The sequence below is a fragment of the Leptonychotes weddellii genome, chromosome 8, assembly GCF_054177405.1.
Source record: "Leptonychotes weddellii isolate Sample4059 chromosome 8, ASM5417740v2, whole genome shotgun sequence".
Classification (NCBI taxonomy): Eukaryota; Metazoa; Chordata; class Mammalia; order Carnivora; family Phocidae; genus Leptonychotes; species Leptonychotes weddellii.
The window spans coordinates 66,725,468-66,744,529 of NC_138376.1; the positions used below are offsets into that span (position 1 = coordinate 66,725,468).

At 48.5% G+C, this 19,062-nt stretch overlaps 1 protein-coding gene across 14 annotated transcripts in view; it reads right to left on the bottom strand.

Annotated features, from left to right (window-relative positions):
* Positions 1–19,062, bottom strand: part of BACH2 (BACH transcriptional regulator 2) — a 353,806-nt gene that overhangs the window by 7,055 nt on the left and 327,689 nt on the right. For 12 of the 14 annotated variants that reach the window (XM_081828646.1, XM_081828645.1, XM_081828648.1 and 9 more), the window contains 2 exons: positions 14,511–16,103; positions 3,813–4,019 (listed from right to left, as the gene is read on the bottom strand). In XM_081828646.1, the coding sequence (XP_081684772.1) occupies positions 3,813–4,019; positions 14,511–16,103 (1,800 nt within the window). Of the gene's footprint in view, positions 1–3,812; positions 4,020–14,510; positions 16,104–19,062 lie in introns of those variants that run through there. The other 2 variants (XM_081828652.1, XM_081828653.1) reach the window with 2 other exon arrangements.

Genomic DNA, 19,062 nt, shown 5'->3' on the forward strand with positions numbered 1-19,062 from the left:
TGGTTTCCTGGAATTTGGGGTTTGTGGAGCAACAGCTGGAAAACTCTCAGTCCCAAACCCTGTCGTTGAAAAATCACCCCCCCCCCACCCCGTGCGTTAGGCTGCCATTTTTGAAAGTCAGAAATTGGCCAATTGCAACTTTATGACATTTTGGAAAAAGGGAATCTTATGGGCGGGGGGGGGGGGGGGGGAAGACCCGTGGTTGCCAGGGATGGGGGGAGGGAGAGGGATGGACGGGTGGAGCACAGAGCATTTTTGGGGCAGTGAAATTACTCAGTGTACAGTTGCGATGGATACATTGTCCAAACCCACAGACTATACCACACCAAGAGTGAGGCCTGATACAAATTATGGACTCTGGGTGATTATGCTGTGTGGATTCAGGTTCCTCAATGGTAACAAATGCACTACTCAGGTGGGAGGTGTTGATAATGGGGGAGGTGGTGAGCGCGTAGGGGCTGGGCGCAGGGGCATTCAATTTTGCTGTGAACCAAAAACTTCTCCAAAAAGAAAAGTCTATTGAAAAAATCAACAAAAATCACAACCACAAAAAGCGACCACGGGCAATTTCACATGCTTTGATCAAACCTCAGCAGGCTGTCTGGCCTTTGCGACGGACAGACGGGACAGAGCAGGTCCTCTCGGGGACAGGTGGGGACCGTGCAGTGCGTCAGGAGCACTGACTCTCCCTGGACACGGGAAGGGCCGACAGAGGCGTGGAGACCGAGTCCTAGCAGCCTAGCCTGAGGTTCCGAGATGTCGTCCTCCAAGAAAATCTCACATAAGCTCTTGTGTTCCTAAAATTCGCCATCCCGTCAGAGAGACGAATTTCGCTGCTAGAGGGGAGGCTGGTGCAGGTTTCACCCGAACTCGCTGTGCGAGGAGAGAAGATGTGGAGGCTGCACGGGGAGCACACAGTGAAAGAGACGAGGAAACTGGACATCACCACCAGATGGGAGGGAGAGTGGAGCGGGGATGGGGGGAAGAGGGAGCGAAAGGAGGAGAGGGAAGCAAACATACGAGACGGGGGCTCCGACACGGGAGCTGCGCGTGCTGCTCACGAGTGCAATCTGGCAGGCAGCGTGGGCATGTGTGTCGGAGACAGAGATTTACACGGGGAAAGGGCACCTGCTCAAATATTTATAAATTTATCAAGAAAACATGTTTTAAAAATGAAAAATAAACAGATGTACAAGTGCGAGTTGAGAGAAATACATTATGCAAGTTTGCAAAAGCTGAGTGGCGTGCCACAGGCAGCGTGGGAGTGGGGAGCGTGTGTGCGCTGGGGACGCGCGGGGTGGGCCGGCCTGTCCCCGCTTGCCAGCGCCCTCCGGGCACCCGGGCCAGGTGAGTGGGCCCAGCGCCCTCCGGGCACCCGGGCCGGGTGAGCGGGCCCAGTGCTGAAGCGCGAAGGCGGTGGATAAGAAAGGAAGCACAGCGGGGAGATCTCCTTGCGAAAAAGTCTTACGTTTGTGGCCGTGCATCCCGGGGTGCCAGGAAGGCCTGGGGGCCTGCAGAGAGGGAGGCCACACCGCCCCGGCCTAGGAGGGCCATCTCAGTCCCCATTCTGCCACTGACCCCCATTCTGCCACTGATCTGCCAACTGTCCCGGGCCACCTTGAGGGAGAAGAAAATGAACTTATGCAGCGACAGTGTTTTGGCTGTCCGCAGGAAAGGCAGTATAAACCCAGGCCCTGGTTACAGGGGTGAAGCTCTAAGTCACAGATGGACATTGATGAGCACATGAGACCCTCACTCAGTGCGGAAACGCAGCCTATTATTGAAGGGGTTTCCAAAACCAGTGGGAGGAGAAGTAGGAAATACCCTCTCCCGTTTTTCAGCTGAACAGTATCAGCAGAGTGCTTTAGATATCTGCCTGGTGTGTGGTTTAGACTTTATTACTTGTTGTTATTGTTATTAGACTTTATTATTTGTATTGCAAAATTACACGGAAAGAATTCTAATTACAAAATCAGGCATTCCTTAAATACGGGCGATGAGAATCATTCTACTTCCTGGAGAGGGGCATGGGGCCGAAGGACCCCAGACGTGTGCTCAAGGCCCTGACGGCTCGTACTCAGCCGACTCAGCCTTGCTGGGTCCCTACTGAAGCGCAGTGGGCTTTCAGAAGACCCACATTCACCAGCAGCAATGTCTTGTTTCCTTATGTGGCTTAAATACCAATTGTTGTTGTTAAAGCAACATTAAAGAAAAAATTGAAAGAAGAAATTCGTAATCCCACAACCCAGTCACAATTTCAAATATGTTTCAGGGCAACTGACATTTCCTGAGAGGCCCCCCTGGGCCTGCACTGGTGAGACTGAGAGTCAATCCAGTCACTGTCCTTGTTGTGAGGAACCTGCCGTTCGGGCCAGGGGACACAGACACACGTAGATGCGCCGAGACTGCTGTGATAAGCACGAAGCCAGAGGTCAGATCAGGGCTCCCAGGGTGGGTGCTCAGCCTCACCGGGGACTCAGGAAAGGAGTTTCCTCGAGAGGGGACAGTAACTTGATTCTTAAAAGATGAAGGATGAAGTCAGAGAAGAAAATGCTTGAGGAATGTCCAAGGTAGAGGGGAGACAGCAGAGGCAGAGACAGAAGCAGAAACAGCAGGTGGCAGGAAGTGCAAAGCATTGGATTCTGTTAGGGGTCAAGTTGGAGGACAGGAGTGGTAGCTACGGACTAAACCTGTACGAGCAAGCACGAATGTCTTGCTGAGAAGCTTGGGCTGTATTTTGCAGGAGAGGGGAGCCACTTCGAGGAGCAGGTTTTCCCTGCTTGGTGGGAGTTAAAAAAGAAAAAAGACCCTGAGGTCCAGGACTACCTTGATAACAGGTAACATTTACTCATGCTTTTCAAATGTCTTATCTTGTTCTTAGGTTCTCATCAGGACGGTGGCCTACCATGAGGCAAAGGATCACCACGTATAGTCTGAGGACCCAGACTTAGATCATAAGCACATCACGTGGCCTCTCTCTTCTTCAGCCCGACATGGACATGGCACCTAAGATGTTTCCAGTATTTGGCCAGCAGAAAAGTCAAGCTGAATGAAGTTGCACTGGTTGCCTTCAAAGCTAACTCAGGAGCCAGAGGCCACCTGGATTTAGCTTAAGCTTGCTTACCGAGGAGAAGGGGGCACCGAGCTCCCAGTGAGGGGAGCCTGGGAGATGGGGGCTTGTTCCCTGAGACAAAAGGCACAGGGAAGAGGTGCCAGCCCCTTGGAGGCAGAACTGCAAAATCAAGGACCCTGGGGTTTCGAGGGCCTTCAGGAGATCACGTGGTATCCTATCTGGATTCTACATTCTGCTGTGGGAGGCAGGAGAAAGCAGTGGTGAAAAATACAAAATTTGGGTTTGCATTCAAGCTCTGCCACACAGTGGGGAGTTGGCAAACCTCTCCGCACTCATTTCCTCCTCTGTAAATGGAGAGAAAATAGAATCTAAGTCACAGGGTTGATGTGAGGATTAAATGCTATCATTTATAAAAACAGCTGAGAATAACACCTGGTTCACACATGTATGCAATAAATGTTAGCTACTAAAACATGCTGAATGGAACAAAGAGAAAGAACTCCCTCTAAATGCAGGGAGGCTGAAGGATATAAAATACTGAAACGTGATCACACACCTGCACAGACACACCCAATTCCAGATAGAAAGCTATTTACTTTTGTTGAGAAACTTGTTTAAAAATAAACCCAAACCTCTCGGAACGGTGACCCTCTCTCCACTTCTCTAGCCTTCCCCATTGCAGCCTTGCATGAGTCCTGATCACTCCGGGTTGCTGATAGCAACAAACGGATCAACTCACCAATTTGCGGATTTCACATTCTAAATTCTGAATACAGTCTAGTTTCCTCTTGCGGCAGCGCTGGGCCGCGATGCGGTTCTTGCTGCGCCGTCGGACGTCGTGAATGAACTCTAACTGTTCTGAGGTTAGCTTGTGCATCTTAATCATCATCTGGAAATCGTTCCTTGGAAGATCTGTGATTTGATCTACAGGAAAGGGAAGTTTGACCTGAAACCAAGAACAGTAGAATATGATTATGGTGGTTGGATTTTAGTTTGGATTCCAGCTGGCAGAATATTAAAAAAAAAATGGTAAAACCTTTTTTTTTTTTTTTTAAAGATTTGATTTATTTATTTGTGAGAGAGAATGAGAGACAGAGAGCACGAGAGGGAGGAGGGTCAGAGGGAGAAGTAGACTCCCCGCCGAGCAGGGAGCCCGATGCAGGACTCGATCCCGGGACTCCAGGATCATGACCTGAGCCGAAGGCAGTAGCTTAACCGACTGAGCCACCCAGGCGCCCGGTAAAACCTCCTTTTTAAGATGACCAGATAGTATGGAAACTATTGAAAGCAGGCAGTGATTAATTCTTTCTTGTCTCAGATATAAAGAAGATGTCACATTTAGAGAGTCAAACAGAACGTGAACACACAAATTGTAACGTGGTTATCGCTCCTGAGATTTCTGAAGCAAACAGCATGGGAGATATTGGAAAATGTGGACTTTTTCACTGTTACAGCAATTTTGTAAGAAAGGCTATATAGTTAGTTGAAACCTACTTCCATGGAGCCTCGACTCAATAAAAGATCATCATCTAAGGAATTATCTGAAACACTTGAATGAGGAGAGCACCACACACCTCAAAGAGGCTGGAAAGACGAAACAACCAGTGGGATTTTCAGTAACACGGCATAAGAAGAGGCAGCGAGAGAACTCGGGTAGTCTACACCGGGGTGGACTAGGAGTTGAAAGTGGGCTTTAGTCCTTCCACCAGACATGAGACCTCAGGCTAGTTACCTTACTTCTCCGAGCCTCAGTCTCCTCATCTGCAAAATGGGGCGTGCTTCTGAGCTGGCTAGGGCTCTACAAAGTTGGGCACTTTGGCAGATTGTATTTTCCAAAAATACAATGGCCATCCCATCTCACATTTCCTTTTACAACACGATGTTGACTTTTCCATATCCAGAGGCGGGATGCACGTTTCTGCCTCTGGATCATCACCATGTGGTGGGAGTCACGGTGTGTAGCTTGAGGCTGGGTCATAAAAGGAGCTGCAGCTTCCTCTTAGGCTTCTTGGGCTGCTCCCTCTGGAGGAAAGCAGCTGCCAGGCCTACAGGACTCCCAGGCAGCCCCGTGGAAGGCCCAGGCCCATGTGGAGAAGAACTGAAGTCTGCAGCCAACAACCAGTGTTACCCAGCCAGTCACGTGCATGAACCACCCTGGACGTGGATTCTCCAGGCCCCGTCAAACCTCCAGAGATGGGAGGCCCCAGCCACTGACTTCAACCTCATGAGGTATCCCAAACCAGAAATGCTTACATGGGCCACTCCTGAGTTCCTGCCCCACAGAAACGGTGAGCGATCTTAAACGATTTAAGCCACGGAGTCTGGGGATGATTTGTTATGCAGTAGTGATAACTGATGCAGATACTGTCAGCAGCAAGATTCCAACGTCCAGACTCTTGACAAAGCAAATAAGCATTATCCAAGGAGAGGATGAGAGTCTCTGGGTGGATGGATCTGTGTCCTCCTTATATTCTGTCAAATGCACAGGCCTGGATCTTCAGCACTGCCCTCTCCAAGACTCTTACTGATGATGCAGGGACTTCAGGGTTCAGTTCTGGTTCCGTTTCCGAAAAGGAAGGTTGTGCGTTGCTTGGCTAAGAGACAAAGTGTCTGTCTCCTGGGCTCAGATTCACTTAATAATCTTGCTTACATCAGCATCCGCTTTCGGTGGACCAGCAGATGGCGCTATAAACCCAAACTTCTTTCAAGTGCCAGCCCTGCGCCGTCCAATGCAAACAAGAGCTGTGATTTTGCATTTCTAGCAGCCACATTAAAGGGAGTGAAAAGAAACAACTGAAATTCATTTTAATAGTATATTTAGTTGAGTCCAATAGGTCCACAATATTTTCAACACGTAATTAATATAAACCTTATTGAGATAGTTTACTTTTTTAGCACTACATTTTCAAAATTGGGAGGTGTATTTTGCACTTAGCACAATTCAGAACGAGGCACGTTTCTAGGGCTCAATAGCCACGTGTGGCGTATGGCTGCTACATGGACAGCACAGCTCTAGGAGACGGAACGAGTGGGACGCGGTGAACTGGAGTAACCAGAAAAACAGGAGGATCCGGGTTTAATTGATCAAAATATTTACGGGTGCAGAGACCAAGCCCTCATTAACATTCAGAAGCTGCAGTGTTATGTCTGCATCGTTCAGGGGAGTCAGATGAAGATACTCTATTCTGAGCTCAGGCTTTTGCTCTGATTGCATCAGATGCAGGAAGACAAGTCTAAATCCTGGCATTTATGGCTAGTTAATCCCCACGCACAAAGGCATTCACACTGCACGATCATTTGACTTTCCTGTGGCTGGATGCAACCGCTTTGTCAGGTTCCTCCATAGCTCCAAGCCTGCTAGACGTGGCATGTGCCGAGGGCTCCCAGTGGGTGCTCTGATTCAACTTCCGCCTGGTGAACTGGATCCCGTGACACCTGTACAATTTTGGCCCAAGAAAGCAACATCGCAACAGCACACATTCCACCACACTCGGCGCAGCCCGGCTGCCACTGCTGAAGGCAGGCAGCCAGGGAAAGCCAGCAGGCTTTGTCCATGGGCTGTGTTTGCACAGGGCCTGGATACGAAGAACGTTTGATTTCCCTTTATACCCTGTGGATAACAAACAGACACTCCAACCCTGGACAGTGCCTAACTCACACGGAGATCAGCCAGGCGGGGACACGGATGTTTCCACACCAGGCGGAAGCCTTGTTTGCACCCAGAGGTTGCAGCACCGCGGGGCCTCGTGCAGTCTCCCCCTCTGCCGACAACAAAGCAAGGCTGCTTCTGCGCTCAATCCTGTTTACTTCTTTTCCCAGAGAATATGTTACCTACAGTTCGGGCCACGGGGAAAGTCAAAAGGCCTGCTAGACTGAGAGCTACTGTATTTAAAATCATCCAGACAGCGAATATAAAACACCAGGGAAACAGGACAGAGGTTGACAGGAAAAGGAAAAATCAACAATGCTCGTTTCAAAGTCCTTGAAGCAAAAGGCCATATAAAGTTTGGGCAGAGCTGTTGCAACTCCAGCTGCTTTTTAAAGAGGCCAAAGGGAAAGAAAATAGTCAGCTATAGACCTTCTTCCATGGGAAAGAAACCCCACGGCCGACCACTCTTGTTTCTTCCTAATAGGCTCTGTTGGCCCTCAGGCAAGGGAGAGCTTCCACGGACTACCAAGAGGAAGTCCCGAAGTGTGCTTGGGATGCAGCAGTGGTTAACTTGGCCACAGCTCTTTTTTATTTGCAGAGCAGTAAGTTCCAAGCCAGTGGACATCTTCCCTGGTGATAAAGAGCAGCCAGAGACTCCCTTATGGATCGGGGAGAATATTCCATTCTCAAGCTTGCAGGCCCCCCAACACTCCCCAAACGGGGCTCAAAAGTCAGCTAATGCGACGCGGCCTTCGAAGGTTCAAACTCTTCAAGGGGGCGGAGACCCTTCTCCCGTTCTTCTGGAGAATTCTTATAACCGAAATAGGCCCTAGAGGGCTTACCATTTATTGTCCCTCCACACACTTCTTCCAGGATTTTACTTCACAGCAGTGGTTTCGTTTTCATTCACTGGACTCTCAGAAACAGCGCGAAACACCCAACGTAACAAGATGAAACGTCCTGCCAGTTCCCTTCACCACCTGTCTGAACACTGGCCTGCACCTGCTGTCAGCTACCAGATGCACAGAAGGCGAAGCCCATCAGGCCTCTGAGGCTAAGCACGCTGCACAGCAGGGGAAGGGCCCACGGGGCTGAGGGTACTGATTTCTCATGGGTGCTGCTCATCCCCATGCCCTCTCCCCGCCTCGGCTTTCAGTAGCGACTCCGAAAGTGAGGCGCAGCCCCTGAGTCAGCAAGCCGAGGGCCCAACAGGGCCCCCAGCACGGTCTGCTACTGTTGACTTGCTACTCCCTCTCCTCCTCGGCCCTCTGGAGCACGACTGGAAGAACAGGACAGAGGGCTTTTCAGCCCAGTTGCAGGACCGAACCGCTAAACAGCAACCGGAGCGGGGTTAGACCTTCTGGGCGCTCCAGCTCATGAGCACCTCGTGAAATGGGGCGCCTCCTCTCGCCCAACAGAAATCCGTTGTTCTACTTCTCTCCTTACCAACAACCACCCTGTTCTGCAGCCAGAACTACTCTTTGCTCCCAGTTTAGCAAAAATACCCATTAAAAATGATAAAAGAAATATAACTTCTTGCAGAAAATTCAAATATGAGACAAAAGAGGAGACAAAATTCCCACCCCCCAAACAATGGCTGTCTCGCTCAGGTGGGCTCCCCTGTGACCTCTGTTTCCTCTGTATCTTTTGTGCAGGGTTGTAAGCAGACCACAGCCCCCTTGCCTCACCGTGCCTCTTACCACATTTCACTTGCCCGGAGCTGCTGGTCTGCTGAACGGGAGCTACTGGAGAAGCAGGGCAGCGACGCAAATGTTGCAGAAAAAGCTGAAAGCAAGCACTTCCTCTAGAATCCCAGCCGAAGCTGGTTTGCAAATCTTTTTTCCTACCTCCTTTCTTGGTTTCACTACCAGATGTTGAATAGAAGCCGCAGGAGTCGGATCATGCTAACAGTACCCCGAGGCCCAACACCCTTGACACGTATACTCTTACAAGACCCTGGGATCTCTGTGCCTCGTCGGGCGGGAGGGGGAAGCAAGATGCCCATCGGGCTGATGATTCAGTGCTGCGGGCAGGGGGACAGCCAGGTCCGTGCTAGATAGATGCCCGAGACAGAATCTCCCATCTCCACTAAGAAACATTTCCTGCACAACTGTCCTTCTACCCTCTATTCTCATGGTCCAGTTTGCAGAACAAATGCAGGACACCTGGGATTTAGGTGTACTGCAATTAATTAGCTGTCTGACCTCAGGCCAATCTTTCATTCTCTCTGTCCTGAAGTTCTTTGAGGATCCGTGAGAGAGAAAGATAATACATGCCCTACTTAGCTTACAGGATGGCTATGAAGAATAAAATTGGGTAACAGATGGAGAAAGTGCTTTGAAAAGTCTGAATTGCCTGATAGATATGAGGTATTATTAATTCTGTTGATTAGTCCTATCTTTCTTTGTCACATGGTTTCTTCTTCCAGACAGACAGTACGCTTTGGAATTCCAGATGCTAGGAACATCTTTCTAGACAACACAAAAACATCGTTTTAATTAGAAATACGGCCGACTTCTATGCTGCCTAGCAAAGTTTTCTTTTTATTAAGCAGACCAATCAGAGGCATTTTAAGAAAGACGCCTGATTCAACGAACCACAAAAAATGACTGTAAAATTTTTACATACAACATATGTCTGGAAGTTGGCATGTGGGTGGAAGAGTGAGAGTCAGACACGGCTCTTCCATTTTATTACATGTCAGACATTATTTCCCCCTGCTCCCACACACACTCATCAACACAAACGTACACACATCCTCACTCTCTCATGCTTTATGCCTCCTGACATGAAATGTGTTAATAAAGCAGGTCCAACTAATCGATCCTTTGGCCACGCAAACTGTCATTCTAGTGCTTCCTTACTAAAACCTACAATTAGGGGTGCCTGGGTGGCTCAGTCATTAAACGTCTGCCTTCGGCTCAGGTCATAATCCCAGGGTCCTGGGATCGAGCCCCGTATCGGGCTCCCTGCTCCGTGGGAAGCCTGCTTCTCCCTCTCCCACTCCCCCTGCTTGTGTTCCCTCTCTCGCTGTGTCTCTCTCTGTGTCAAATAAATAAATAAAATCTTAAAAAGAAAAGAAAAGAAACGGGAGCCCTTGTGCATTGCTGGTAGGAATGTCAAATGGGGCCGTTACCTTAGAAGACAGTCTGGTAGTTCCTCAAAAGGTTGAACATATAGTTATCATATGATTTAGCGATTCTACTGCTAGATACATAATGAAGAGAACTGAAAACTTATGTCTACAAAACACCTGTACACCGATGATAATAGTCAAAAAGAGGAAGCCACCCAAATGTCCCTCAACTGCTCAACGGATCAACAAAGTGTGCTCTATCCACAGAGTAGATGATTATTCAGCAATAAAAAAGAACAAAGCACTGAGATATGGTGGACCCGCTGGTACATCAATGGCAAGGATGAATCTTGAAAAACATTATGCTCAGTGAAAGAAGCCAGACACAAAAAGCCACATGGTTATGAAATGTTAAGAAGAGGCAAATCTTTAGAGATAGAAGGTAGATTAGTGGATGCCTGGGGTTGAGGGGAGGACAGTGAGGAGCAGCTGCTAATGGATTAGAATGGTGTTTCTTTTTGGGGTGATGAAAATGTGCTGGAACTAGAGTGGAGATCGTCCAAACCTTTGTGAATCATTAAAAATCCCTGAATTGTTCACTTTAACAGGGTAAATTTTATGGTGTGTGAATTGTATCTCAATTAAAATAATGACCCTCTGTGAGATATACATACATAAAACTCAGAAATTACAGAGGTACATTCCTCCCCAACTTTGCCTCCTATTTTCATCTTCTTCTCCATATTGCCTTCTCAGGCGTATGTATATTTACGAAGCAAATTAGGACCTTGTTATACATACTGTTTTGTTACTTTTTCTACTTAATATGACCTGTTCATATTTTTCATCATTGGAAGTAAGACAAAAATTCCCAAACTGACTTTTTAAGAATATAGCAAACCCAAAAGTCATAAAGAAAAAAATGGATAACTTGACTGCATAAAACTTAAACATTTCTTTCTATATGGTAAAAAGATGCCATAAATAAAAAGACCAAGTAGGAGAAACTATGGGAATCATCTCTAATAAAAGGTTAATATTCCTGTATTAGGGATTAAGGATCCTATAAATTGATTTAAAGATGAACAACACAAGAGAAAAATGGGCAAAGATGTAAAGTGGCAAGTCACAGGAAGGGAAATATAAATGGCACATACACACGAGAAAAGATGTCAACCTCATTAGTTATCATCTTTTACCCATCAGATGGGCAAAATTGAAAAGGACTGGTAACAGCCAGTATTGGCAAGAGCAGGGGGGGATGGACATCCATAAATTGCTGAAGGATACAAACTTTTGGGGAAGTAGTTTACAGATAAGCATCACCTTTAACCCACTCTGGGGATTCTAACCCACAAAAATAAAAGCACCACTACTAAATATGTTCACAAAAATGTTTATTGCAGCAATTTTTATAAGAAGGGGAAAAACTGGAAACACCTGGACTGTCAGTTGATAGACGGTAGCTATGATAGCTGTAAGCTGTTATTTGTGGGACCCATGGATATTAAAGAAGTATGCTTTAACCCGTTGTGACTGACTTAGAGGCATGCACATAGTAGAACAGCTCTGTGAAGGAAGCAAGTTGCTGAGTAATTGTACAGTAAATGCCATTAAACTAAAACTTTAATGCAGATATGTGTTCGTATCTTGTCGCAGGCACAGAGAGAGCCTGTTAAATTTGGTATGTTAGGGGCTGGGTATGTTGTGTTTGATTATTTCAAAGAAGAAAGTAATTTTAAAGAGCTGATTGTTGAGAAAGGACAATATTGTGCTCACTGAAGCTCTCTTCAAAGCCAGGGGACAGTTAAGAAGGATGAGAGAAGTCGCTATCGGTGAGACGCTACTGTAACCAGAACACCTTACCAACTGTAAGGAATGCTGATACTTTCCTTCTGATCTAACATTTGGCTCCTGACTGAGGTGGAGGAAGAGAGGCTAGGAAGGAGCCTGGCCCAGCTGTCTGGAGCACTGGACAGGTGCCTGGCCGGAGGTGAGAACTCTGTTTGGTTTCTGACTCCAGTGTCTCCTTGGGCTTCACTCAGAAGGGGAGTCACCTGAACCTCTTAAAAGAACAGATCAGGGCAGGATCAGACCAACAGATGTTGGCCTCTTCTCGATCAGTTCAGTTCAGAAAAATGAGTGACAATTCACATTGTGAATGAAGGATTTGCCTTCAATGTTACTACTGGGGACCACGCTTCCACTGGGGTCAAAGTAACTCCTGGAAGCAAGTTATTAACTCAAAGAGGAGAAGTCATGCTGAGTCCCTGAGACCAAATCTCTACTCTAGGAAAACTAAAATGACAAACTGGGATGAAGTTTACCTTTACTCTAACAACCCTGTCCGAAATGCCCTCCTGAGGGGGGCTAAATGTGATTCTTGAAACGGCACAGAGTTCTGGTAAAGGTTCCTGCTTTCAGTGTTTAGAAATTCAAAGAACGTATTTTTTTTTTTTTTTAAGTAAAAGTAAAAATATTTTTATTTTTATTTTTATTTTTTTAAAAGATTTTATTTATTTATTTGAGAGAGAGAGAATGAGAGACAGAGAGCACGAGAGGGAAGAGGGCAGAGGGGGAAGCAGACCCCCCGCCGAGCAGGGAGCCCGATGCGGGACTCGATCCCGGGACTCCAGGATCATGACCTGAGCCGAAGGCAGTCGCTTAACCAACTGAGCCACCCAGGCGCCCTAAAAATATTTTTAAAGCGCTGGTATTTTTCACAACTTTTTTATAGGTTGCACGAAATGTCCTTTGGACTGGTTCATTTAGAACAGAGACGTTCTAAAGGTAGACAAGTGATGTGGTCCAAACACACAGGAAAAACACATGTGCTCTTGGTGGCATTTAACTTGAAGAAGTGACTTTAAACTCTCTTTTGGGAGACAAGAGAGACAAAAGGAGATGATCGGAAACTGACAGTTCCTCGAACATACGCAAATACCATGACAACACAACCCCTTCAGCTTAATGGTGGGGCTCCTCTTAGGGGAAAGACAAACAAAGATAAAGACATCTGTCCTTTTCTGCAGACACCAATCCTCAGCAAGACAAATCATTATGCTGATGAACCTGTTCCAGGGACTAGGCTTCTGGATCAGGGGCACTTAGGAACAATGTCAGGGGAAAAAAAAGAAAACCTCCCCTAAGTTATGACGAAAGGAAGAGAAAGGGGTGAGGAAAGAGAAAGCGCAAATCCTAGCTTGGGGGCGGGGGGCGCACAGGTGCCCCTGGTTTGGGGCACTGGGCACAACCCAAACCTGACGGGACAGGGTGTATTCAGACAGGAAGAGTTCCCATTCAAATCTCCTTTATAATTTCTTTGAACTACATTAAATCCTTGCAGCATGTTTCTGTTTTTCTCCATTTTTCCCCCCAGGCAGTAACAGACGAGCCGGGAGCGGGCTCGCTAGCAACATGAGGAAGTGACCACGGGGCATCTCTGCCGTGGGCACAGGGAGCTTTGGGATCTATTTTCAAAATATGCCCTAACTAAAACCTCATGTGCTTCTTGCCAATCTTGCAGAGGCTGAATCCACCGCACGTCGCTCTGTGAAAAGGCACCTCACCCCGTGTGGCATTTCTGCTGTCCGGTTGGGTTAACATCCCTGCTTTCCTAGGGGCCGATACCCCGGGAGTGCGGCCGGGGGCCGAGGGCGCGGGCCTAAGCAGCTCTGAGCAGGGGCTTGTCTGAGCAGGTGCTTCTCTGGGCACGGGCTTCTCACCGGGCCTGCTCCCGCTGCTCCCAAGGCAGCTCTGAGACCCAGGGGGCAGTGTCAGGTTGGTTCCTTGTCAATCAGCCAGACAGTGCCAGATCATGACACAGGACTCCCTCAGATCTTTGCAGGGGCCTCTCATGTTACAGAGGGAAAGGGGAGCAGAGGGGCCGTCTATTCTTTTCTCTCCTCAGCCATGGGAGTGTTGCTCACGGTGGGGCTGGTGGTGTTCCTGCTCCATCTCCCGCCACTGGTAAGATGGAGGGAGCCTTCGGGAATTTTTATCTACAGAGCACGGGAAAGCACTTTGCTTTCAGGGTGAGCAGGAACTGCTACTCACGCCCACTCCTCCTCAAAGTGACCTCTCATCACTGGTGGGGAGCTCAGGACACGATACGCTACACAGCTGTGTGTGCCTGACGAGGGTGCTCCCGCAGGGCCCCCGGGACCAGGATGGAGGGGGAGCGGTCTGTCGCCTGCACTGCAGTGGACAAGGGATGGCCCCGGGGACTCCTGCTGACAAGGAAAACTTAAAGGCTGCTGGACGAGCACCTGTTATCGTGGGTCTGTCTAGTGTCAATCAATCAATTTTGAAAGTGATTCTCTATTTTCTTTCACCCTGAAGGGGTGCGGCGCCACGATGAGGGTGATGAGTACGGCACCCTTTCAAAGCAGATGGAGAAGGAGAAAGGGAGGAGGAAGGGAGATCTGAAGGACCCGGGCATGCTTTCATGCATTAGACTGAACGTTTTTTGTTTTTTTTTTTTACTAAGCAGCTCCCCTCTGCTTGTTGAGTACCGAAATCTAGATCAAATTTCAAGTGCCTTCTAGGACAAAAGTGGTTAATTTGGAATAACTCTGAAGCATCCTGCCTCTGTGGATGGGGAAGGCAGTCCCTTTCCTGGAACCTTTAATCTGGGAGTGGGGCAGCAGGTAGAGTCCAGATAAAGGACTGCAAGAGTGGATCACATGCTTGAATTTATGCGGGTTCCCTACCTCCTGGCCCCTGTCCTGCACGGGACACGACTCACTGTCTGCTTCCGAGAACGATCCGGATTCGTCGCTGGAGTTGGTTCCATAAGACTGCTCACATTTAATTTGGGGTCGGACTTGGTTGTACATTCCATCTCCCATCAGGCCTGGTTCCTGATGTTCTGTGGCTAGGAATCTGGCTCCCTGGGAACAGGGCGAGGAGGAGAACTCACAGAGAGGGAGGCTGCAGGGTGAGCCCCCGCTCCCATCCTCTGCGTAGGAATAGGAGGAGCATGAGCTGGAAGTCCTGGTCCTGGTCTCCAAGGGGGGCGAGCGAGGGCAGACTTTGATCGGCACCGGGCAGCTAGTGTTGGGCCGTATCCTTCCTGGCAAATGGTCAGCCATCAGCCCACCGTGGGCGTAGGCCTGTGAGCTGGGGAGGGACTGGCCAGCCCCCACCCACAGACCCTTTGGCACCGGCTCGGAGAGGTCTTTGTCCAAACTGCTTACCCCAGAATACGAATGCACCGCAGTGCTCACTTGGTCACAAGCGCTCGAGGAGAAGATCACACTTCTCCGGTCCAGCTCTCCTTCCTGTTTACAGAGAGCCTCCAACCCAGGCCCCTTGAGGGGCGACCCCATGGTGAAGTTGGACGGGTCCTTCTGGCCCAGGTGGGGCTGTCCGTAATTCCCCGGGAAAGGGGCATAGTCAGTTTTAAGGTCACCCTGAGTGATCCCCTTGTCAAAAGGGCACGCTGAACTCCTGGCAAAGTGCTGCTGAGAGGTACTGGGCAGGCCAGACAACTCCACACTATTTTTTATGCTGAACAGAGACCTTAAACAGGAGGGGGAGGACACACTCCTGGATCTCTCCAGGCAGGTGGCCCCGGCGGCGGGGGCGGGGCCGGGGGCGGGGCTGGGCTGTTTCCGGTCCATTTCGATATCACCCGCTCGGTCCTTGCTGTCAGGCTCGTCTCCGGACAGGCAGAGCGTGATGCTCTCTTCCTCGTTCTCTTCACTGGGCGGCTCACTTTTAATCTGCCCCACGGCAAGCCCCGGCTTGAGGCTGTTGCTAGAGTTCTCTTCACTGAATGTGCTTGCAAAACCTGAGGTACTGTGTGATGATGCATTGTAGACATTCTTGGTACATGCAAGCTGGTATTTCTTGTATCTGGGGTACTGCGTTAACGCGTCCTTTTCGGAGCTCTCCTTGGTGTCGGCCGGCACATCGGACTCGGGCAGCAAAGCTTCTTCCTTCTCGGCTACTGGGATGGCGGTGGCCTCAAAGCTGATGGGGTCTGGAAGCATCTGGTCCCTGGGGCACACCATCTTGGCCGTCTCGGAGTCCATCGTCTCCTCCTCTTCCTCCTCCTCCTCTCCCGCGGAGTTCTCATGGTCCTCGTGCGGGCGCTGGCACGCTGTGTCCTTCCGGCACACGAACAGGCCATCCTCACTGTTCAGGAGCTGGGTCTGCAGGAAGCTGAAGCAGGAGTCCTCCAGGTTATGCATGCGCAGGAACTCAGCACAGCGGATGACCTCGCGGATGTTTTCTCTGCTGAGTAATAGTTTGGCGGTGTAGGCAAACTGTAGCAGAGGCCCAAAGCCCCTGGCCGTGACCTGCAAAACAAACAGGGAAATTGCCGACGTTACCATCAGCACGGCTATTGTCCCGAATCCCTCAACTGAAGCAAGATAACCAGACAGTGCTAACGTCCCAGAATAGAGACTGCAAAGGAGCAGTTAATCTCGCACTGGGTCAGCAATGCTTCTGCCTCCAATAATTAGTGCCTGTCTCGTGCATGCCTCGCTCCCCTTCATCACCTGGCACATGGCATTGAAAATCACCAGGGTCAAGTGGCTAAACAAGATGGCAACGGGCTCAGTGTTTACGCTAATGAAATATCCTGGCAAAAATGCACGGTAACAACAACAAAAAAAATGCACGGTAACAATGGGAAGCCTATTAATTTCCTTCCCAATCAGTCCCGTGGAGAGCCCTTCTAGTAAGGAGAGCTGTGACACTTGCAGCTCACTCGAGCCAAAGAAAGCATTCTATTCTTTTTCTGGGCAACTGCAAAACTGGCAATATGGCCTGTTAAAACCTGAAAGTCCACAGGGGTTGAAAAACAGTTTTCCCTCACTTAACAAGTTAAAGAGTGACATGAAAGCAACTTCTGTTTTTCTCATTCATCAGGGTTTCCAGATGGGACTTTTCAGTCATCACGTCATACCTGATCTTACAGGAATACCAGAGATGACGACAATCCAAAGCAGTGTTCTCAACCCCAAAATCAACTCCTGGCCCAGAAAGAATGGGGGTTACACAACTAAACAAACTGGCTGCCATTTAAATGGTTGAAGTTGCTGAGCGGCACGGGACACAGCCCGTTCCTTCCCTAATTATGAGCAGCGGCTTTGCCAGGCAGCTGTCTCCTTTCCTGCTCAATCTTCAGAAGCTCAGCCTACTAATGTCAGGTGCTCCTCATGCTTTGCATTTTATTGACTGAAAATGTGCTATTTATGCACGGTTTTGCATCCGCGTCCACTCCCCCATACACGCTGAGGGTGACTTACTCAATTAGAAATACCTTGCCTAAGGCCAACTGTTTTCTCAGATGGGAGGGGATTCAACTTGCTGGCGTTCAGGGCAGGCTTCCTCACCCTGTAGGCAAACCTACATGCATCTTCTAGGTTCTTGCAAACACTGCTGATCCCATAGGAAGGGGAGGCAGATCTGCAGATCATGTGTACAAATCGAATGAAAGCAGCCATCACGGGGTCCTTGCTGGAAGCTCTAGGAGCAGTAATATCAAAATATCTGCTAAGGGCGTTGGTGCAGAGCAAGTTGAACTGGCCAGCTCTGTAGCTGACTTCCACATGTGTTGAATTCACGGCAGCACACAGAGCCAAAACTCTTGTGAAGACTTCTATCTGTTGTTTGCGATTCAACATGGACACCACCTTCTCCTGGAGCGGTCTCCCAACCTCTTAGAACAAATGATACCAGCCTCTCAGCCCCATCGCTAGGGTGAGGAAAATGCCCTGGATTTTTCAGGGCAGCACTGATTTTATATGCGGCATTCTTTCCAGCCAGGGACATTTCTTAGATATATAACTGAATGGGATTTTAATTGTTCGTATTTTGGAAGGACTTTAAATAAAATTCCAAATTAAAACAAAAAACAAAAAAAACCTCTGTCAGATAATGAGTCCCAAGATACTTGCTTAAAAAAAGAACACAACAGAAAAACATGACCATTGTAGTTCCACAAGGGCAATCATTGCTATCTGACTTTTATTATACTTAATTGGGTCTGTTTCTACCGTTAGACAGCAAGCTCCTTCAGATCAGGGATGGCTTCATTTCTCTTTATAACTCTGCACCTGATTAGGGTCTCTAACATGGTGTACAGCCGATGAAAGCTTGTGCAGTGCTGAAATGTCGTAAGTCTACCTGTGCTTCTAACATACAAGTACAGTGTACAGAACGTAACAACACGGTCTGTTTGGCGAGTATCGTCTCAAATTACTTTTGGAGCGAGTCACTGTGTAAACCAATAAACCACACCAACCGACCAGTCAGGGCACAGCAACAGTCCTTATTTGTCCTAACCCCCAGTACCACTATAGAAACGGAGCTCATCTGACCTACCTTTGTGTCCTACTAAGCTGACATGATAATAGATGCACCAAATGCAGTATCTACTATATTTGTTTTATGTATTTTCCCCCAGGAACCTTTCAAAGGGAGTGCAAGGCAAGGAAGTACACATTTACAAGTAACCAAAGGAAGCCACGGGAATGTTACATGACCCATTCCTTCGCTGTAATGTGATTGCGCAATAAAGAGAAGAATGGCCTAATCAAGGCACTGTTGGCCCCTCCATAAGGAAGCATTTTCTGCTCCGCTCCCACGCAATCTGCCAGTTGCTGAATGGAAACACACATCTCGAGTTTGGGTAGATGTACTCAGCATATGGGAAATGGGGGAAACTCACCTCAATATCATTTATATTTTTTATAAAGTCTTCCCTTATGGTCATTCCCTTTTTATTTCAATGCCATTGGTCTCAATAAGTCCTGACACTGTCCCCCACTACAGCTGCTTTTAAAGAAAATTCCTAGAGAAGCCAGGAACACCCCTGGGGATGATTAGATCAGTCATGGGCATTGCCACCTGCCACATGGCTACAAGGAGCTGGAGAACACGCCTCTCCATGCAGGGACAAGCTGATGCGAAAATGTATGAGTGGGACTGAGGATGCCAATGAGCACAGTCTCCACATCCCAAATCACATCACCGATCCTTTTGGGCTGAGGAGACATGATGAGCTTGAAATGATCATTAAAGAGTCATGATTAAAAACAGGATTGTAGGGGGCGCCTGGGTGGCTCAGTTGGTTAAGCGACTGCCTTCGGCTCAGGTCATGATCCTGGAGTCCTGGGATCGAGTCCCGCATCGGGCTCCCTGCTCGGCGGGGAGTCTGCTTCTCCCTCTGACCCTCCTCCCTCTCATGCTCTCTGTCTCTCATTCTCTCTCTCTCAAATAAATAAATAAAATCTTTAAAAAAAAAAA